The 22,740-nt window shown below is 47.0% G+C and overlaps 1 protein-coding gene across 3 annotated transcripts in view; it reads left to right on the top strand.

Moving 5' to 3' along the window:
- The first annotated feature begins 6,778 nt into the window (after positions 1 to 6,778).
- FOXN2 (forkhead box N2) overlaps positions 6,779 to 22,740 on the top strand; it is a 30,630-nt gene continuing 14,668 nt past the window's right edge. For 2 of the 3 annotated variants that reach the window (XM_048298389.1, XM_048298387.1), the window contains exons 1-2: positions 6,779 to 6,883; positions 18,262 to 18,812. In XM_048298389.1, the coding sequence (XP_048154346.1) occupies positions 18,276 to 18,812 (537 nt within the window). In that variant the 5' untranslated portion in view covers positions 6,779 to 6,883; positions 18,262 to 18,275. Of the gene's footprint in view, positions 6,884 to 7,435; positions 7,639 to 18,261; positions 18,813 to 22,740 lie in introns of those variants that run through there. The other variant, XM_048298388.1, reaches the window with a different exon arrangement.

Raw genomic sequence — 22,740 nt, 5'->3', positions numbered from 1 at the left:
CTGTCAGGTTTTTTTGGGTACCTCCTCACTGGCAGAATGCAAGACAAGGAAAGAGTCCTTGACTTAGGAGAAACACGACTTAGCAAAACCCAAAATATCAGTGTGTTATCAACACCGTTCTTACTCCAAATCCAAAACACAGCACCGCAACAGCTGCTGAGAAGAAATTAACTCTGTCCTAGCTGAAACCAGGACAGCATTGCACAAAGTACCCAGGAAGATGTAAGGAGTTGGTACACTGATCATTGTCTTGCTTTGTCTCATGCCAGGTGCTCCTCAGGTGGTAAGTGCTTGGACAGTATGTCCCAAAGCTGTCCTCCCAGCCCTGGAAAGGTTGTGCATTCCTCTTGCTGAACATGAGGATGGCATCACCCATAACATGAGTCCAAAAACATCCGACAGCAGAGCCACAGCTCTTCTGTGCTGTTCCTAATTCAGGCAAAACACATCCTGATGGCAAGACGAAAGCAAATCTCTCTGGGGATTATTTCAGAGATGCTGAACCCCAGCCCACCACTGTACAATGATGAGATGCTATTCCCCTCCCAGTCCCCCCCTGTATGAAGCCATCTATATTAGAGGAGATTATAATAACCAACTGCCTCAGTTGGTGTTTTGAAGCTTTAAGCACTTGTAAATGCTTGAAGATATTTGTATTAAAGATAGGCTAAGCAAAAGCTGGTATGAGAAGTAAAGCTTATAACGTTCAGGAAGATTGGGGGGTAGCTTTCAGGTTTTTCATTGGGCTTTAAATCTTACCTTTTCTTTTGAATAATAATGCAAAACCATAAAACTTTGTTACTGAGAGGCACCATAATGAGTATTTTGCATTGAAATCAAAATAGTTTCTTTTAAAAGTACTCAAGCTCTCTTCAAGCTGCCACGTCCTTAGTCAGATATTTAACCTCAGATCAGAATTTGAACTACTGCCATTTGTCTTAAAATTTTAAGCATCAGCATAAAAATGAACCACAAGTAAATTCATTTCAAGTACTGGCGAATACAAGTTGAAAGCCAATTGTTAAACAAGCAAGTACTCTCCTAATCACAACAAAAAGAGAGTTCCATAACACAAGGTGAAAATAAGCAGAAAGCAAACAGAACACACCATTGATTGAGTCCTTCATTATCTAGGATAGCTTTTAATGGAGGAACCTGCCTGTGTGTCATTGCTCTTATCTCTCCAAAGGCAGTATGCACACACTGTAAAAATCAGTCTCTTCATTTTCTGCTTGAAAAGATCATTGTGAAAAAAAAGTGTCAGGGAGTGGAGGTCATGCTGATTTATTGGCAATTAAACCTGCAGGATTTCTGCACTCCTTTCAAAACAAAGTATCTCTGGGTAATTCAGCCTGGCACGTTACATAGTGGGCTAGATACTAAAAGGCATGAATCTTTTTGTTTGTGCACAACAAAAACAATTGACTTGGTCTTATTTAGGAAATTGCTACTATTTTCTGTAAGGTATTGTATTACCCATAAGGAGAGGGAGGTAAGTTACCTCTCAGCAATGCAAAATTCTTTCCAATTGTAAAGATGCTGATTTTATTCCTCATCTTTTGTTGAGGATAGCAAGTCTACAGACAAACTTCCTCCTGGTTAAGAGTAAATAGGTGACAGTGCTAAATATATGACATGTTGCTAAGGTTCACCACATTTGCTTTGCTCCATGATTGATTTGTCCATTCTTGAGTAAGTTCTTATGCAAAATCTTTCAAACCAGACTGCATCTTGTCTGATCTCCTTGTGTGTATTTTCCAGCTGTATTATTTAGAAAATTTAAAAAAAAAAAAGTCACCTTCCAGTTACGCAGCTAAACTGGAAAAAATATTCACTACTCTGTTTTTGCAGAGCCATCTTATGCAAGTTTAGGCTTACATCATTTACTGAGCTAGCATAAGCTATACCACACAACCAGGTGCAATTAGGATTGATATTCCCACTCAAAGTGTTTCCCAGAGTAGCAGTATTCTCAGGCTCTTTCTAATAAAGGTAACTTCTTAGCTCTGAAAACATTTTTGGAGATCCAATATTGAAAAGTCTTAATGTTTTGATGGTAATTCAAGACATTTAATTCAGTTCTTTGACAAGTGACATGTGGTGTGGGAGGAATACTGCAACCAGCACTGCATATTTTTCCAATCAGTGGTTGTATGGTTGAGAAATCATCTAAATATTAATTTTTACAGGTAACATTACCCCTTCAACTTCCTTTATACCTGCTTGTCTGAGGTCTGGATTTACACTGGTGAGATGTTCATAGAAAGGTAGGTGTCAGCAGATGTTAACAGACCCTCAGTCATAGGAAGAGGTGTTCAGGAGTAAAGGAAAAAGCTGAGGGCATATTCAGTCCCTAAAATGAATGACTGTAGACCTGTCTGTATATAGCCACAACAAGAACGAACTTCAGCACCGACTGCCATTCAGGACATAGAAAGAGTTGAGAGAGAGCCAATGTGGCAGGCAGCAGGATGGTGGAAGAAGAAATGCTGCAAACCACACACTGCACAGTGTCCCTCATGGCTTTGCCTAGGGCAAGGGAAGAGATCAAATCTAAACTAGGCTGGTGCCAGGAGACAGCAAAGCAGGAGACATTGCCAGATAGAAACCGCGAGCAGAAAGTTACGGTGTGGGAGCTGAGTAGGCAGGCACACCAACCTGGAGAAATAGGAAGTCCCTTTGAAGTTATTACTTCAAACATAGCTGTCAATGTAAATCAGAAAGGCTGCTTGCAACAAGAATTCCTAGAAGAAGCAGGTGTCCAGCCAGTGCTGGGCCAGCATTTCTCTCACAGCATCCCTGAGCAGAAAGAAAAGTTAGCCAGAGCCGTGAACAACAGCCTGGTTTGCTCACGTGGAAGAGATGATGCTATTCCTGGATGGATTAAACTGATAAACTCTTATGCCAGCTTTTTACAGGGTGATACACCAGGTGTAGGTCACCAGGATCAAAGGGCTTGTGGTCATGAGGAGAAGTGCTGAGACACTCTGGCTGTTCACATGTGTGGCAGAAATCCCAGCACAGTAACTGGGACTCACTGGCTCTCATAGCACACACCCATGGCATTGCACCTCCAGTACCCACCTCTCTGCTTTGTAGCAGCTCCCCTCCTGCCCTTCCCTGCTCTCCACACTCTTGGGTGCAATCTAAGAGCACTGAACATGCACTGAGCTTTAGATGACAGCTTGGGTGAGGAGGTGCTTTCATGGTGCTGGGTGGCACAGGCCAGCTGATGAGTCCCTTGGAGGATCCCCACTGTGTCCTCTCCTCTCAGGAGAAGGAAATCGCAAATGCCAGGAGGCCCAGACATGGGCTTGTCCACCACATAACAGCTTTGGATGACTGTCTTCTGTGCTCAGAGAGCCTTCTCCCAGGATGCCCTTCTCCATCCACATCTTGCATTGAAATAAAAGTGGGATCTGCGGATATCGACCCTGACATCAGAGAGGTGGAAGGGCCAATTTCCTGCACACAGCAGAAAACAACCCAAACAACAAAAAACACTTCAAGTTTTTATTTGTTTTCTTGCATTCAACCACCTGTGGTGATGGCAAGACACCCAGAACCATGGCTGTGCCCTGAAGGGGAGAGGACAGCCAGCCTCTGGTAGAAACCACGCAGGAGGCAGGAAGGAGGGCTGCAGTGATGACAGCTGCCTTGGCAAAGCAGGCACAGCTGTCCTTCAGTGAGCAGGACATTCAAGGACAGCCTAGAGCCAGGTCAGGAGGCACCAGCAGCCTCTGTAAGTCTGTCTTGGCTAAAAGCAGGAGGTAACAAGGGTAGGGTGGAGGGCACCTCCTGCCACCCCCTCAGCACCTCCTTGGCCTCTGCCGCCCATCTTCCCCACTCCTCCTGCTGTGGGGGGGCTGCAGGAGGTGCCGCATGGACATCCTGGGGAACTGTGCGGGGACCCACCCATGACTAATGTTTGTCCCACTTATTTTAAAGGTCTGTGTTGGAAAATAGCACCATGTCCTTGTCATATTTATTGGATGAGTTCTGCTTTGTGTGGTTGCTGTTTTGCTGTAGGTTTCTCTCAGTAGCTCTGCTGTTCTGAGTAGAAAACTAAGATGGCACATGAGGGACACCAAGGAGGTCTCAGACTGCCAGCAGCCACAGGCCTCCATCATGGGACAGGGGACATTGCAGGAAAAAATGACTTAATGCCTTCAGTCTGAAATGTGGCAGCAAGCAGCTTTCAGAGATCCTGCACAAAACACCTTGGCAGGGCATTCTCCACGCTGTGGCTCTCCAGCTTCTGGGAGGTGATCAAATGCACGGCAGGATGACACCGGTGGCCTTGGCTCTGTCTGATGCCATCGCTCCCAGCCCTCCACCACCTGCTCCCTCTTGCTCTCACTAATCGCAGGCAGTGTTCAGCCGGGAAATTGGATCACTGTGAGGAAGCAGGGATCAGACTCGGTGCGGACACTGAGCAAACACAGTTGCCTTCATCATCTGGTACCCGCCTGGACACTAAGTGAGGCATCCTGATGCTGACTGAGGTTGCTAGTCAGGCATCAGTACAGGTAGGGACAGGCAAACATCAGGAGAGGTGTGAGTATACTCTTGATGACCCAAAAATTCTCTGCACCCCACTAGGCTGGGCTGGCTACAGTTCCTCTAACCCTGCACAGACAAGCTGTTGCAGCACTGCAACTATACATTCACTGCTGGGAGGCTTAACTTTGCCTACTGAGCCTCATGGGGATGAATACAACATGAAGCAGAAAGTTTAACCCTCTCTAAGAGGCTGGACTTTCTTTTGTCCCTGGTCCCAGATGCACTGCTGCAGCCACTGGTGAGTTTGCAGGCTTCACAGTGAAGCTGACTGTGGTTGAACTTGGAGATAAGAGGGAGATGCAGAAGGTGCTCCAGAAAACCTCAAACCTTGGTTACTGTCTTTATTGATAAAAAATTGGTAGATTTGGAAAAATGTAGTATGGTTTAAAGCCAAAAAGACCTAGGATGGGTATGCTGGGAAGTAGAGAGGGCTGAGGAAGATAAAGGTGACAATGTTTTTCAGGAGGTGTAGAAACCCTTTATTTTATTTGAAGTGTTGTGCTACAAGTTGGTTTAAATAAAGTGCTGGTTCAAAGGCCAAATTTTATTTTTGTTTCTTTGAGGGGGTGTCAACTTCAGGGCACTTACAGCTTTTATCTTTTTAATTCTTGTTTGGTTTTGTGGTGGTTTTTTTCCACTAAACTATAAAGGGGGAGAGAGCATGTGTTCCTACTGAACTCAGATTACATTTTTAAGGGGTAAGTGGAAAGAACCTGTGAGCAGACACACTTTAAAGGCCAAGGTGTAAAAGCAATCAAAGGTTGAGAATAGATACCACCTTTGGTGGCCCAAACAGAACCTTCCACGTAACAAATTGAAGCTAGAGGGATTCTGGATTCAAACGTCTCTGTTTCAGGTTGCCGCCTAGCTGGGCAAAAGTCAAAGCAACGCACCCTGATCCCAACGGGCAAACAGTGCTCTGCTGGGCCCTGCTCCTCCCTCTGCCGAGGCAGCTGAGGTGTGGAAGGCACACAAGGCATGCTGATGTGCACTTTCAGAAGGATAGGAATTCAGGCAAAAGAGCCTCTTACAGGCAAAGCGTTGCTGATACCAGCAGGGCTAGCTCTATTTTTAATGATTTGGGAATGGAGGATGCTTTCAGCGTTAGATGGCTTTAGCAATACATAATTAATACAAGTGCACTTCTGTTGTCTGCTGAGAGGGTAGGAAGGCCCTGGCTAAGTTCCGAGGCTGTAAAAGGAAAAAGAAAAGGTTGAATGAATCATAACGTGTCCAATCGGTGGAAATTAGGTAGGAGCTAAATGAAAGTTGCAGAGAATAATTTATTCTGATCAGAACTCTGTGGCTGGGCTCTTGTTTCTGAAGCTGGTCATGCTTCATGGTGCAGCAGAAGGAGCCTCCCTGCCACTGGATTTGATCCTCTGCCCTTGGGAGAATATTCTGCCTCCTATAACCCTGAGCCTGATATATCCTCACTCTTAAAAAAACCCAGAGCTTGTTCTCTGAAATTGTTTCAAATAAGAAAAAAACCCCCAATCACTGGTTCCTCCTAACGTAGAGTGGGGGGAATTTCCTTGAAACGCATTCCCATCGTTCCTTATAAATAAAATTACCACAAGTCATCGTAAGGCAGGCATAAGCTGTATCCAGAAGGTGAGGAAGCCTTGGGAAAGTGAACAAACTTTTCTTGCAGTGGAAGATCAGCTCTGAAACAAGACTTCTCCCTGCATGTGACTTCCCGAGGTCCTCTTTATGATGTCGTAAAACTGCAAGTGCGTGCAGGGCTGTCCAACCCTGCTGAGCAAACAGCCGAGTTCTTGCCCTGAAAAAGTGAAAGCCGAAAGCACGAGTCGACGACAATGCACTACAAGGCAGGGCAAACACAACTGTGGCTTCCTTTCTGTTAAGAGGACAAAAAAAAAAGAAAAGAAAAAAAAATACATATATATATAAAGAAGGTGAGGAAAGGGAAGTGAAACTACACGGGGGGCTTATGTATTTCTATTTCTAAATTTTTAAAATGTTGAAATTGTGCTATTTCTGGGGGGATAGGGAAACTTTTCCGAGGCGGCGCGGACGCTCGGGGCGGGACGCGGAGCCGCTCACAGCCCGCACGGCCCCAGCGGGCGCGCAGCGGCAGCGGCGCTGCCAGAGGCGGTGCCGGCGCCGGGGGAGGGCGGGAGCGAGGGGAGGCGGTCGGGAAGGAGGCGGCGGCGGCGGGGGGGCCGTGCCTGCTCGCGGTTGCCATGGGGAGCGGGAGGGCGGTGCCGCCGCCGCTGCGCAGGGAGCAGCTGCTCCCTGACACATCCCCCCGCTGCCATATTGTGTCCGCCGCCGGCCGCACGGCTTCATGACCGCGGTGAGTGCCGCCCGCGCCCGCGGCCCCACGCCTGCTTGGGCTGCCCCTACGCCTTTTTTTTGTTTAGCTTTCGGCTTTTTCGTGGGTTTGGGGGGGGAGTTCTTTTTGTTTTTGACGCTCCGGGAGGGTTTCGTGGGGGAAGGGGAAAGCGCCGGGAGTGTGGCGGCGGGTCCCGCCGGTGCCGGGGAGGGGGGGGGGCGGTGTGACCGGTGTCTCCTCATTCCCCGCGTGGGGACAACGCGCGGAGGCGGCGCTTCCTCTTCAGCCGCTCTCGGTGGCGATGCGTGGGAAGGGGGGGGTCCCCACGCACCCCCTCCCCGCGGGGCCGTGCACCCGCAGCTCCTCCTCCTCCCGGCGCGGCTCCGCGGAGCTTCCACCCGCCCGCCCGCGGGGTTCACTCGGGTGACCCCCTCCCCCTTCACCCGCTCCTCCGGCAGGACAAACCCGCGCTCCTTGCGCGCTTCCAGCTGGGATGATGGAAGACGGGGCCAACCCGGGGCCGGGACCCGGGAGCGCGGCCCCGACGTGCCCCTCGCCTCCGGGTCACCCCTATCAAACTCAGGCGCTTCATTTGATGAAATAAAGACGCTTTCGGCGTTGTTGCACCGCGCCCCGTTGTCCCTGAACCGGCGGGAAGCCCCCGGGGATGTGCAGAGCGTCTGTGGCTTGCCGAGGTGGGGGCAGTGTGGGAGACGCGCTCCGGCGTTCCCGCGTTTTGGGGTTAAATCCAGGAAACGGCTGGCGAAGTGCTCGAGGTGAGGCTAGGATCTGCACGTGGCCCTTCGGAGTTTTCCATCTTTTCCGGGGTTTTTTGGTGAAGTTGGGCGATGAGTTGGTGGCGGCAGCGGAGCAGCATCCCGCTGCCTTTCTGCCTTACTCCCGCTTGGACACACCGGCGTGCTTGGTGCTCAGGTTCTGTGGGAGCAGAAACTGGCTTTTGTTGGTAAGGGTTTGGATTATGACAAGGCCCAAACAAAGAGTAAAAAGAACAAAGAAATAAAATAAAGGGTAACCTTGAAGAAGACCCAGTAAACTCATGTTCCCGCCATAGTGCCTGCCTGTGGATGGGTGCTGTATGCTAACTGTGAAGTTAAACATGCTGCATTATAGTGGACTTAAGTGCTGAGAAAGCAGTTTGATTAGCTTTGTGTCTAATCTATGAAATCAAGTTAACTTCATATATAATTTACCATGTATGTATGTGTATATATACATATATATGCGCACACGCACGCTCTCCAAATCTTGTTATCAGTGGGCTTGCGTTTAGATGGATTTAGTAATAGTTGGGTTGTAATATATTGACATGCGAATCATTTAACTTCTGTTGTGTTTCTTGGATTGGGTTTTTTTTCCCCTCCTTAAAGTCTGGTGTGATGCTACATCTATGCAAGAAAAATTAAGCTGGCATTATCTTATGTTGGGAAACTTGAACTAGTTTGAAGGTTGCTGGTTTTTTTTTCTTGGCAGGTGCCAACTCACATTTCCCAAGCTCTGCGGAAGGTAGGTGGACTCAAGTCTGAACTGAAAGCTCTGTAGCAGCAATTAGTGCAGCACATGGCTTGAGCTGGTGAACTTAGCCGGGTGCCCGGGCGTGTTATCTCTGACCTCAGCCGCGTGCTGCTGCAGCAGATCACCTTCTGCTGGGGGCTCTCTTGTGTCCAGCTGTGCCACTTAACTTCTGTAGAAACAGAGAGGAGATGGGGATTCTTGCTTTGTACGTTTGACTTGCCTGAAATAAGTATAGGACTTCTCTGTGCTTTTAGTATTTTTTCTTTTTTGCTATCAGATGTGCCCATAAACTGAGCAGTGCTGCTGTACACGGTGTTTACACTTGTTTACCTGTGGTGGAGATGCTGCATTGGCTGCCCTGCAGGTCCTGAAGGGAGGTGGAGACATTGGCCCTGTATCGATCCAGGCATGTGTTTCTGAACACTCTCAGGGACCTTGCTGGAATAAAACTTGGTTGATGTCTTTGTTGGCAGTGTCTAGACCAGAGGATGAAGTTGTGACCTGCTTTGGGTGCTGCTGCTGGAGCTGTGCTGTGGAAGCTCCTCAGGGATTTTTCAGCCCAGAAGTAAGATATTTTTTGTCTAAAAGGGACACCAACCAAGGAGTGTGCTGCCTCAACAGCTCCAGCCCACACAGAATTTCTGCTTGAGGAGCCTTTCAGTGTCCTCTAGAGAGCTCAGGACTGAAGGCAGCAGCATTGCCAGCAACTCTCTATGTCAGGACGTGCCAGTCCAGTAAGTAATGGAGCAGATAGAGGGATGTGTAATGATCCTGCTGAACGAGAAGTACTCCCTGGCAAGTAAGTGGAGTGCCTTGGAAAGAAGACAGAGGCTTAGGGACACGTCAGGCTGATTTCTGCCGTCTTTATTAACCATGGGCTCTGTCCATTCAGTGCAACAGACTTGAAAACCTGACATGTTGAGCAAAAGCAAACTCTTCTGGTGAATGAGAAAGTTTGGCATCTAAAGATACTGTGTAAGGATATAGTTTAAACCGTGCAGTTCCGGTGCAGAACTGTTGGTTCCCATAACAGCAGCAGAAGTTTTCATGTTAATTTCACTGGGGTTGTAATTCCACTTTCCTGCCCTGCTGTCTCTCCTTGCCTACTCATTGTTGGGGTTAAAAAGAGCTGATATTTACGAGAGGAAGTACCCCTGGCACTCAGAAGACTTTTTCCATGTGCAGGTTTGTGATACCTTATCAGAAGGAGCTGCACAGAGGGATTATAGCCAGTGAGGTGGCAGAAAGGATGGGTGTTGGGAGGAGTGACAGTGCCCACAGCCACCTCTGCCATGCATCTCTTGATGCTGTTCCCTGCCTTGGGGTAGTCTTACTGCACTACTGTGGTGCAAAAAAAGCTGTGTGAAACACAGCTTTCCTTGCCTGGCTGCAAATGGATGAAAAGCAGCTCTAGTCCCCATAAGTAAATGGCTGTCAGCAGCCTGGATGAATGCTCACTACCTCTGAGCAGAGGTGCAACTTCTGGGTTATTCACTTTGGCTCCTTGAGTTTTCTTGCCACGGCAGTTGCGGTTCCTCCCCTCCCAGCAAATGAGTGCATTCTGTGTAAGCTCATCTGTAGGGTGCCACTGCCCTGATGGTGGCTTTTCCTGAGGGAAGTAGATGGAGGCAGCGAGTGCCTCGTCCCAGTGTGTGTGTGTGTGTGTTGCCGCTCCACAGCTGAAATGGTGTTGGGCAACTTCCTGCTCCTCGTCGCTGCTGTGGCGGCTCGGGGTGACTCATGGCGGCGCCCGGCTCTGCTCTCGACAAGTGCTCGCTTGCAGGCTGCAAACCCTGTCCCTGTGGCTGCATGTGGGGTGTCCCTGTACAGATCCAGCAGCCGCCTTGGCTCCCAGAGAAGACCCAAGAAAACCATGAGATGCTGCTTCACTTTTTTCCTGGCTGGATCTTTATGTGGGATGGTGTGTGTTTGTTCCCTGTCACGTTACACCTGCTGATTTGGTGATGGTGCTGGCTGATGGTGAGCTCTCCATCTCATCCTCACCATGCTGGGTAAAAGCACACAGTGATGTTCGACGGTGCTTCCAAAATACAGTTTAGGTCAGCAAGAAGAGACTGCTCACTGTGCTTGGGTAATAAATTACATGGAATGGAAGAAGTGCTGCCTGATGCCGGCCAGCATCTTTATGACCCATGGTACTCTGCCTGCTCCCTGTAAAACATTATGGCCATGGAAGCACAAGGGTTGGGTCACTCCTGGTTGGGAGACTGCTGCTGAGTGCTCAGTGCTGGCCTGTATGGTCAGCAGCTGGGAAGCACGGCTGCTGTGTTTGGGGCAGGAATACCCGTTTTACTGAGTAGTTGCTCAGGGACACCAGGAGCCTTTAAGAGAAGCCTGGAATTCGTGCAGATAGGAATACTTACACTGAAAGTCAATGATGTGGATTTTGATCTTTTTTTTGCCTAGTGCATTCAAAATTTTTTCCCATTATGTTCAGACTAGACTTAGCGCTCCGTACTTTTTCCTCAAAGGTTAGGGAATGTTAGGAACTCCATTAAACTGACTACTGCAGGCATCACCTCCCACCCCTACTCTTCTGCACACTCAGTCTTCGTTTCTTCTCTCAGGTTATTTTCAGTGCATTCCTAACTTGCAGTTTGTCGCTACTTTTAGTTTCCCAGTTTAAGTGTGGTCCTGTGCTTGCTTTCTCTTCAGCGGTGTCACTGGATTTTGTTGTGCTCAGATTTGGGGCAAGTACAAGTTGCTTAAAAGCCGAGTACTGGATATGGGGAGAGCTTGGTGCTTGGAAAACTTTCATGAAGTAGAGCTGAAGGAGTGGGAGCTGGGAGGCTTGCTGCTAAGCAGCAGCCACTCATCCCTCATCCTCAGGTCTGTTACCAGCCAGTTTGGTTTGATTTAGGGATGTCAAGTAGTCAAAAGTAGGAGGGTTTTTTGTTTGCTTGTTTATTTAAACAGAAAGCCAAGTTCAGCGTTGGTAGAATAAAATTAAAAGCAAGTTGGCCAGGGAGGTCAGCACAGTGAAGAGCATTGCTTTGCCTTCCCCTGGCTCTGGAGGAAAACTGTGGGAACTGGAGCTGGGAAGCAGGAACTGGGGACAGCTTTGCAGTGACAAGGTTGTACTGGTAGTGTGGTTTTGTGATACGGCTCCACTGGTGCTTTCCGCGTAAATCTTGCAGAAGAGTCACTTGGGGTGAAGCTTCAAATTGTTGGTTTTCCTCTGGAGATCGGGAGTTTTGGTACTTTAAAGGCAGAAAAGCTGTATGGAAAAGATAGCTTTATGTTTTCTAGTGTTGGTAAATTGGTACTGACACCAGCTGAAATGTAGCTTTGTTCACTTCTGTTTCAAGAGGATGGTGGAGAAACACACGGAAGGGTTACCCTGGAAAGGGAATTAGCATCAGAACTATTTTGCAAGTCATTTGCTCAAAGATATTAGCTCACTTGTGAACATATCAGTGGTTTACATTTTTTTTTTTTGCATTTTAGTCCACTTAGCAAGCAGCGTATTGAATTTAAGGAAAATGATCCATAAGCATCTCTTAAAAAGCTACTATTGGCTGTAAAGTATTTTTCTTGAAAGCACTTATTTCCCTCCCCTCCCCTTTTTTTGACAGCAAAGGGTTTTTTTAATAGTTTAGATTTCATTGCTTGTTTGGGTTTGGGGGTTTTTTTCATTATTTTCATATCCTAATTTCTCTGTTAGACTGTTTTCATGTGCGTGTTTTAAATCTGAGGCACAGGGAACCAGGTCCAACAGTGACTGCAGCCTTTGGAAAGGCTTCACGTTTGCAAAGTCTCTGAAAACAGCACTGAAATAAATGTCCCAGAGGCTCTAGGCTGTGTACAGGGTCTGGATTGAGGTCAGGGCATGTCTGAGTTCACGTATCGTTTTCCTTTCAGATATTTGTTTCAAACATAAACCCAGTTATGTGTGTGTATATATGTGTATTTAATAAAAAAAAGCGCAAACTTGTATAAAAAAAGTTAAGATGAAATCTTCCTCTTGCTCCCAGCCCTTTCCTGGGCTATGATAAGAGTTTATTTAATCCCTTCCCTTTTGCAGGATTTCTTAACTTTCCTTAATATGGTACCTTTGAATTGGTTTTCATTAATTTTTTTTCCCTACCCTGCCTTTAATTATATCACAGGGTGTGGGAGAACACTGACATGAGAGAGGCTTGGAAGTATTTTTGTAAATCCCTGGGAAACCTCTCTTCCCCTTTGAGCCCACCAACGCCAAGGTTCAAATGAAGTCCCTGAGCTTATGGCTTGTCCAGTCCTTTGGTTTGATGGTTTTGTTTTCAGGCTGGATTTGAGAAGCCGGTAAGTGCCTTTTGAATGTTTTTTTTAAACCATTATTTTTAATTTTCCCCTGCTTTGCAAGCCAGGAGGAGCGGGAAGGGCCTGTAGGTGCTGCCCCAGGGAGTATCTCTGGATGTCCTTTGTCACCCAGGGGTTCATGTCTTCCACAGATACTGGGTCCCAGCTTGCTGAAATCTATGGCTGAGAGGTGGTTTTATCCTCGGAAGACTGTAATGCCTTTAGTTGTCTTGGATACATGACATCATATAGTGTTATAATCAAATATAGGCTTTTCTCAGGGCTGCAGGGGAGGATCTCAGCTGACCTCGAGCAGGGGTGTGAGGTGTGCAGGGCATGGGCAGCCCGAGACAAAGGAGGTGTGTGAGGGGAAAGGTTGAGTTAGTAGGCGCCAAAATGGTTTGGTGTTGTCCTTTTAGTGCTCCTGGTCAGGCTGATGGGTGCTTTTTATTGATGGGTTTTCATCAGTTGTGCCGGGATATTTTTATTTTTTTGTTGCTCTTCCCTCCAACGTGCAAAAACTTGTAGCTGGTCCAGTGCTGTGTGCACAATGACTTGGAAGTTTATCCCCAGCTTGGGTAGGTGAGCAGTGACAGTCGTTTATTTGTGTAATTCTTGGGCTGTTTTGACAACCCACATTGATGTATTTAAGTCAGGACAAGCCCTTATGCTTCTTGTAGATGCAAGGGAATATGAAAAATCAATAGAGGAGTTTGCTGTTGGTGTAGTTGTTTGCATGCAAAAGCACGTACCAATCGTCTTAAGTACTCTTACAGAGCCTGTTTGTGTCAGGACAGAAGTTGTGTGTAAAGCACACAGTGCTTTAAGGCTGCTCACCCTGAGCTTGTTGTGGAGAGAGTGGGTGCAGAGCTGCTGTCATTAATCTAACTGTGATGTGGCCGAAAATCTCTTTCCCTGGATTAAAATTATGTTAGACTCCTCAGACTTGGGCAATGCATGGTAAGATTTTTTTTTATTATTATTTTTTAAACCTGTTGGCAGGTTTTAAAACACTCTTGGCAGGCTCCTGGTCTTCCCACTATTAGCAGAGGTGACCTAGTTGCTTGGCTGGTCCTGCAGAAATAAAGAGGTACATTTAATTGTGGAGAAGGTTGCCCTAACCTGGGGCACTGATGCTGTGCAGGTGCCAAAAGGGCACCTTTCATCTGATGCCACTGTAAAGAAGGATCAAGCAGCAACAGCAGCTCTGTTCTCATGCTAACTTGGCATGGACAAGGCTGTGGCATCTTCTGACAAAAAAGCTGAATTCTTTCTTGCCGGGTCAGTGAGTCCAAGCGTGGTGGGCACAGTACTAAAATGATACCTGTACACTTACACCTGCAATGCTGCTGAGTTTGGAGGAGGTCACCTTTGGTGGTGGCATCTGCCACAGCTTTGTCCTTTGGGCCTGGATTCTGCTGGAGCTGAGACTTCTTCCAAGAAGGGATGCTGCAAAATAAATGTGCTTCCCTGCTTGCCTGAGGATATCCCAAGTGGACTTCCAGTTTTGTTAAATGGCTGGCCTTCATTAAAGCAACTTCGTCTTCATTAAATGCTCACACATCAAAGCATTTGCTCCTGTGGCAGAACGTAGTGGTGCTCAAGGTCTTCCATCAAAATTCACTCATAGCTGGGGATGTATGTGGGGATATGCAAACCTGGTTTAACCCAGCTGTGCTCTGCTAGGCTGAGGACCTTTCAGTGCTCATAACCTTTCCCAAACTTAGCTCTCCAGTGAGTTTGAGAGAAGCCTGCAAAAAACATTACCTTGTCTTGAGACACAGAGTCTCCTCTGATCTGTTTGTGCTTCTCTGGACCTGACTGCTGCCTTCACACACCTGCAGCCTTAATCAGCCCCTTCGGACTTGGGCTCTGCTGCTTGGGTCGTGAGTGCTGTGGAAGAGCAAGTCTTGGGGTGCTGGACTGGCATGAATTAGCAGGGAGGTCTGCTCCTGGCTTTCATGTGATGCCAAAAATCAGACTGCTGGAAAGTTGTCTCTCTCACCTCTTTTCTGATGCATCCTAACTTTTATTTGAGCAACCTCAGTTGTCTTGGCAGCCTTTTAATCTTCCTACCCTGGAATCATAGTCCTCTGTCTGTCTGTAATTACTATGCAAAATGATGCGCACCTCCATTGTGACACTTTGAGGGGTAAATGTTTTGGTTGGCCTTTCTTTTGAAGGAGGTAGATGCTTGAGTTCCTTATGATTTGGATGCATGAGGCTCTGCTTCCAGTTGGAAGTGTTAATACCAGTGAACAGCAGTGTGCTGTGTCACTGTACTCATTGGTAAGGTAAAGCACATGGGCAGAGCAAAAACTCTTCCATGTTTTTCAGAGGTGTGCTTAAAGCATATTATTTTTGCATTTGCCTGGTTGGAGGTTGCCTTGTGTCTCTGCTTGCAGGGCTGATACTGTCCCCATGGGAATTATCAAAACATCTGCACTGGAGAGCTGCTTCTGTGTTCTTTCCTTCTCACAGTTGCTCTCCTTGCTCTTACTATGGTTTTTCTGCTGGGTCATCCCTGAGCACAAAACCCTGCCAGCTTACAGCAAAGATGACTTTGGTGAATCCCATGACCCTTACGTAAAATATTAAACCTCAAATATTGGAAGAGGTAATCTTGAAAATGACAGCTTGGAAGCTGTGTTCTCACAGTCGTGTCTGCTTATAGGCAATCAAAGCACACATGGAGAAAAAGTTACGGATTTTGGATGTCGTTAAGGGTCTGTGAATGAAGAGGGGTTCTGGAGAGCACACAAGCTGACCACTTTTGTGCCTTCAGATATGCTCCAGTGGCACTGGTGTCGCTCCTGTGATTTTATTTTTTCTTATTTATTAGTTGATAATAGTCTAATAATGGCCTTTATACCTTTCTAGAAAAAAAAAATTAATTTCTGATGTGTTCATGTAGAAGATATGTGAGGTGGTGAACTGGGATAAGAAGGTAATGAGATGTGTGGCTTTTTGTAATGCAACTACTAAGAGAAACATGGCACCAACCTATATTATTTACTGTAAGTATATTACCTGCAAATAATTTTTATTTTCAAGTAGGGCATTAATTATGCTAATGAGTCTCTGCCAAAACGTAGTAGCATGCAAACAAATAGTGCATTGACACCACAAAGTCTACCTGATTATAAGTGCCAGCTTAATAAGTTGTTACATTTTTTCCCTTATATTTTTGAGAGGATTGAGCCTGCCCAGGCCATTTTTGTGTTGAAAACAGACTTTATTGCCCCCTTTCCCCTAAGAAATGAATACAGTGACCTCAGACTTGCATGTGTGTGTGAGCACGTGCATGTTCTTGATCTGCCATGCTGACGGAAGATTTGTAAAGGGAGATTTCGTGCAACATGAACCCAGAGCTACAATTACCAAAACACGGCTGGGAGGTGTAAGCTCCCGTGTAGCTGCCTAAAGAGGTGCTGAACAAGGGGGCAAAGTTAATCATTATAAGCAGAACAGAGCAGCTTGCATTGCAGCAGACTTGGGGTTTGTCTCACTGTACAAATTTTATCACTAGCTCTTTGTTTGTTTTTTTTTTAATTTAAGAAAGGATTGAAGAAGTGACATGAGCATATGTATATATGGCTGTGTTTAAAGCCAGCCATCGCTGACTGCCAATATAAATCTGCTCTGGTGCCTTGGGGGAGAAGTAAATTGTAGGGAGAGCAAAGCTATTTTTGACCAGCGATTTGAGCAGCTCGCTTTGCTTTAATTTTTTTCTTTTTTTTAATACTGACTGAGCTGGTAGTTAATCATACCCGTCCCTGCACTTAATAGAAATAAGAAACAGAAAATAAAAAATTTATGGATGTTTTCCAGTGCTGCTGCTGGTAAGCATAAGTGCAGGTTCTGTTGTCAACACAGCTTTGCAATAGCTGGTGCATGAGTGTATGAGCAGATGAAGAGAGGGGCAAAAAATTGCTGGTGGGAAACATGGTGTGTTTCCTGGGGTAGGCACAAATTCTGCATCTCATGACTGCCTGCCACCAGGCAGGGGCTGGCAGGACTGGGGAGCATAAAATGGATCATCCTGTTGCCTTTCTGTGTCACCGTGTCGTTCCTCCATTGCACGTCTCGTTCCCCTTCTCCAAAATAAGGAGGCTGGGCAGTGTACTGCCATGGACACGGTGAGGCTGCCAGGTTAGAGCCATTGGGTCTGGGGGTGGCACAGCCAGGCAGTGGACACTTTGTAGGAGAAGATGCAAGTGCAAGGAGACAAGTGTTTACTGCAGGCTGGTGAAAGAAAACATCCAGTAACTGCGTCGAGCTGTCTGGTGAGATGTGATATGGAAACTGTCCTTGTCTTGAGCTCTGGCACTGGGAGCTGGAGGATGAAACCAGAATGACAGCACTTACAGGGACAGGGAACTGGATTGGGGGTTTGGGTTTTTGTTTGGTTGTTGCGTTGGATCTTTTTACAGTTAATAGACACGTCAGCTTTGCTAGTAAACTATGTCCATAGTTGGAGTGTCTTATGTCTATAGTGTATGTGTGTGTGTGCGTGTACACACCCTGCATCTGTACAGTGGTTTTGTTGCTCTGTACTTCAGCTATGTTGGCCAAAGCTGTGGGTGCAGTGAAGCTCTAACATGTTCACATCAGCAGGAAAAAACCCAGCTGTTCCCATAATATAGTTTGCTAGAAGACCCTTTTTAAAACTCAACAAGCAAGATGGTTTTTGTTGGTGTAATGCCTCTAAAGCATGGGTAGCCTGTTGGATTGTGCATTCTGGGTGGCAGTTTTTTATAGATAATAATTTTATGGTTAGGTTTTTAGAGTTTTGTTGTTTTTGAGGTTTTTTTAAATCTTAAATGGTCAGCCATTATTCCTGCACCAGGTCTGAGCTGCCACCCCAGTGGTTGGTCCCTTCCTCTTGAGAGCTGGTCCCAGCACCCTCTGCTCTGCAGGGAAGCCTAGGTTTGGGCAGCAAGCCCTTGCAGGAGGGGAAAAGGATCTTTTGGACCCAGGCAGTGCTGTGGGACCCAGCTGATGAACTGATAGGCTGGCCAGATCTTCGCCTGGTAGAAACAGGCAGCAGCACTTGGGAGTGACTGTGACTTGCAGGGGGTTTTAAAGAATTCATTTGCACTGAGACCACAGATAGACTTTATGCTGATTTAAGTTTTGCAATTCCTTTTTCACTCTTTGGACACCAAAGGCAAACACTTCTCAACAGGGTCAGTTTACAGTATAATGAGTAACTTAAGAGTTAATGTGGGAGCTGAAAGGATGAGATCCTACCTGTTAAGGTCTTTTCCAGGTTTCAAATGTTGGCATCCAAATAGCTATTATTTCTGTGTCTGAATTGGTGTTTCTGGATAGATACAGCAGTTTCGAAGTGCTTCCCATAAGCTCTGCTTATAAACCAAGGGGAGTTAACACGTACTCAGGAGATTACCGGGAGGCTCCTGTTGGACCCTGCCTCTCACCAGTGGCTTCAGTGTCCGCGTGCTGCATGGGGATGGTGCAGCCCCACACTTGGGTTTGGTGGGCTCCTGCTGGATGTGATTGTGGTGGTTTGCAGTGATTTCTGACCATCTCCTTTGTTGCAGACCAATCAAGCTAAATGGGTCCAGTCACTGGAATGACTCCGGATAAGAAAGCTGAAACGCCCGGAGCAGAAAAAGCTGCAGGACTACGGCAGTGCCATGGGATGGGCAGCCTGCCCGACGCGGGCGACGCCGGCAAGCCGAAGGCCACCGTGGTGGACAGAGATTCAGCAGATGATGAGCTCACGAATTTGAACTGGCTGCACGAAAGTACTAACCTGCTAACAAACTTCAGCCTTGGCAGCGAGGGCCTTCCAATTGTTAGCCCCTTGTACGACATCGAGGGTGACAGTGTGCCATCCTTCTCACCATCCTGCTACCAGAACCCTGAGAAAAAATCCTCCACTTCCAAACCCCCTTACTCTTTCAGCCTTCTCATTTACATGGCGATTGAGCAGTCCCCCAACAAGAGCTTGCCAGTCAAAGAAATCTACAGCTGGATCCTGGACCGCTTCCCCTACTTTGCCACGGCCCCCACCGGTTGGAAGAACTCGGTCCGACACAACCTCTCCTTGAACAAGTGTTTCCGAAAGGTGGAGAAAAGCCATGGCAAGGTGAGACCTGGCAGGAGGGAGGGTGGAGCAAGTTTGAAATTCAGGGAGAAATGGAGAAGGTTCTGTTGTTCTTAAGGATGTTTTGTCTGGGGTTTTTTTCTCCCCGCCATGTCCTCTTAACACTTTACTTGCAGATGGAGGTGGTTTGGAAGTGCTGCTTCTGAGAAATCGCAGGATGGCAAAAGTCACTGGGTTTTGTTATTTATTGTTGACTTGGGTACACCCAGCTGTGGTGCATCCTTTTTAAATCTGGCACACATGCAATTGCAAAGTACTCTGTTTCCATTTACTTATAGTGTTGTTAGCCTGCAATAACCAGCCTGAAATTTCAGATAACCCTCCTAGGATTTCTTCCTGATGAAGCTTAAACAAGTGCTTTCTCTGTTTTTCAGTGCTGAAATTCTGGGGTATGTTGCTCCTTTCCTGCTATTCCAGCACAGCCGTGGCTACAATTGCACTGGCAAGCAGAAGAGACTGTGGGATGGCAACCAGCTTCCCTGCTTGGCTAGCAGGGATGTTGCCCCTGTGGGTGCAGATGTGGTCCTCTGCAAGGTGCCCTTGCTTGTGGGCACACTGGATGTATGTGGCTGAGTGTTCCTCAGTCCAACAGCTTTCTCAAATATTAAATTGCCTCTTCCACTTGTGCTCTCCTGTTACACTTAGCACAGCTCTAGCTTTCCAATAACCATATTAATTCCTGCATTTAATGGACTGTAATGCTTTAACATCTGTTGTAAGATGTGTGTCTCTGTGTGGTGCAGACACTTCTTAAAGTCAAGGATACTCTTTTCTGTACAAGTTCTTTCTTCTGATTTGTATGATTTTCCTACTGACTTTCTTCCTCCCTCTCTCATTTCCCATCTTATTCCTCAAAGAGCTGGCTGTGACTTAAATAAACTAACAAGCCACATACTGAAAGTCAACAAACAAGTCCTGTGCTTGGAGGTCAGACTCGGTGGTAGCAGGCTTGTTATCAGAAATGCCTGCAATGCTTGGCGTGCTTGACAGCCTCGCACTGTCGAGAGGGGTCCTGGAGCCGAGTGGGCACTGGGGAGGACTGCCTTGTACTGATAGGACTGAACACCACTGCTTCTCAATATTCCTGCTTTTGCATTAAATTGTTAGGGTGTTGTTTTCACAAGCAGCAGCTTTGCCCTGAAAAAAAAATTACTTTGTATTGCAATGTGACAAGTCCAATAACTACCCCATTGCTGAGTTCTGCAGAGTGTTAGGATGGGCTCCTAACGTGGCCCCAGGTGCTATAATGGGGTAACTGAGATGCTCAAGCTGTCCCTGTGTGGAGGACTGGATCTGAGCAGGGACCACATGCTGCTGCAGGTGACAAAAGTGCTGTTACAGGCCTGGGTGGCTCTGTCCAAGGAGGGTGACATGAGTTTCAGAAAAATTAGGGCAGGAAAGGGAAATCTAAATTGGTATGAGTTCCTTCTGTCTGTGGATCTGCCCTTTAATGCTCTGCTGTTTCCAGCCTCATGGGTTAGGAGTTACTGCTCAAACCTGTTGTCTTGATGTTTGGGTGGCAGGAGCTTGAGACTGCCTGGTCCCCTGCTTACTCTGCCATCTCCATGAGTATTGCTGGGCTCAGAGGATGGCTTGCTGCTCAATGTGACATCTCTAGCAGGAAGAGCAAAATGCAGGCTATCTCCCACTGCTACCAGCAAGGTGATGCTGATGTGCTCTGTCAGTGGTTTCCCAGGGCTCCAGAAACTGCACAGCTCTCTAAATCTAAAGAACAGAAACTGCACTTAAAAAAAAAAAAAACAACCAAAAAAGTCCCTCCTGAAACCTTGCTGAAGCTTCCTCATTTCCAACAAACAGCAGTTAAATCTTTACCCTCTGCCCCGCTTAGAAAAGGACCAGATGAGGGTACTGCTCCAAATTCTTCCTGCAAAAGAAGTCTGTGGCATGCAGCAGCATGCCTGGACTCCATGGGAGTTGATCTGGCAGGTGATGGAAATGCTGCAGACCCCTTTGGATGAGCTCCTCAGGTGTCACTTGGAGCAAGCAGCAGTTGCTCACAAGCTCATTTTGCTGATCCTGTTGCATGTAACCATGTGTTAGCCATGTCTCTGGGTGCTTCCCTGAAAGGGCAAGATAATTTTGTATTTTTTTCCATTTTTTTCTTTGTTAATGGCATTTTGTACTTCAAAGGGAGCACGCAAACAACTTTTCTTCCATGCCAAGTGCTTGTGGAAGCAGAAAGATCCATGGCACGTTGTATCAGAGGAGCATGGTTTATTTGGTAATGTCAGGGTAAGAAGGGTTTTAAAGCCTTTCAAATGAATCTGGGATCTTGTGTTGGAAGAATCTAAATGTCTGACTTTAGGGGATGGATGGTCTGTGCCTCTGCATCCCAGGGCAGGCTGCTCTCTGACACCTCCCTGGCTATTGCTGCTGGCTGTCAGCTGTGAAATCATCTCTTGGAGGTCTAGCAGCAAAAGAAGGAAGAGTCTGTCTTCACCTTTGCCATAATGCTGATACTTGGTTTTGGATTGGGAGTGCACATTGAAGGAAATCTGATTTTTCCCCAGTTAGCCCCCTGAGCTGGCAGGGCAGTTTCAGGACTCTTGCACTGGACTCATTTTGGCTGGTGCTGACCTGGAAGAGTTGCTGCAGGAGCATGCCTATTGTGCCCTGATGGCTCTGGGCATTGTCCACAAGACCCTGCTGGAGCAGATCTGAGCAGAACATCCAAGGCACAAACAGCTGACCCCTCAGCACCAACTCCCTTTTTCTGCAGAGCTCTTTCCACCGGGCTGTGCCCCATCATGTTGCAGATGTAGCTCTGGATGGTCACGGCTGTGGCTGATTGTTCTGTTTGTGTGTCTATTTACATCAGCCAACTAAATACCTGCAGGCTGCAGGGGGTCAGGGGTCTAGGACAGCATCCAACAGAGATTAGGGGAAGACTGTCCTTGCTTGGACCATTGTAAAAAATTATATGTTGTGGTTTTCCTTTAATGAGTGGTGCTGAAAGGAAAGTAAGTGCCTTGAGATGCCTCATGCCATTGCGGTCGAGAGGAGGAACTTCTCATGCCATGGAGTCAGGATGTATGGATATCATCACATCTCTGCTAAAATCCCATTGCTTGCTCTGTGTGCACATAGCACACTGCTGCTCTGTCTGAGTGGTGTGTCAAGGTTTATCCCAGGTGACAGACCCACGAGCTGAAATACCCTTTCTTGTTAGAGCTGCAGTCGAGAACATGTCTGCGGTCAGCCAGGCAGATGAGATTTCCAGTGGGTCTCTGGTTATAGTGGTGATGAACAGCAAGAGGGTGATGCTGGAGCAGTCCCAGGGACACCTGCTTGCTTTCCAGTGTTCGTGCTGTGGCCCTGGTGCCTCTGGAGATGTGGAGGTGTGATTGTGAGTCAGTGATCCTCAGAAGATGCAGCTAATGCTCTTTGCATCTTAAGCACTGTCGTGCTGCCTTGGTGTTGGGGAAAGAGGTGCCTACACGGTGACATTGCTTTTTTTTGAAGGAGCAGCATGTGCTCTATAGCACAGGAGGACCTCAAGTGAAAAGGAGTTTGGGGCTGAAAGCCATGAAGAGTTTCCCTGCTCTTTGCTAGACTTGTTTTTACAATTATGGCATTGGGGATTATTTGTTAATTGATACTGAGGAGAAGAGCTGTGAGGAGGCAGGATCAGCATCCGCGTGAAACATCAATTTGGCAGGCCCCTGGTTGCATGGATGTGGCCCTGCCACTGTTTCCTCTAGAGGCTGGGGGTTACAGGGCTTGAATATCAACAAACCTCCTCTTGGTAAATACGTGGTTTAGGTGTTTGTTTGTTTGTTTGTGGTTGGTTGATTGTTTTTTTTTTTTTTTTTTTTGTCAAAAGATGGTGATAAACAATCTGTGTAGCTTTTCAAGTATTTGGGCAAAGAGCAAGGCAGGTCCCATCTAT

Source organism: Corvus hawaiiensis, chromosome 3 (assembly GCF_020740725.1).
Source record: "Corvus hawaiiensis isolate bCorHaw1 chromosome 3, bCorHaw1.pri.cur, whole genome shotgun sequence".
Lineage (NCBI taxonomy): Eukaryota > Metazoa > Chordata > Aves > Passeriformes > Corvidae > Corvus > Corvus hawaiiensis.
The sequence above is the reverse complement of the archived record's forward strand: the minus strand, read 5'-3'. Positions and strand labels throughout refer to the sequence as shown.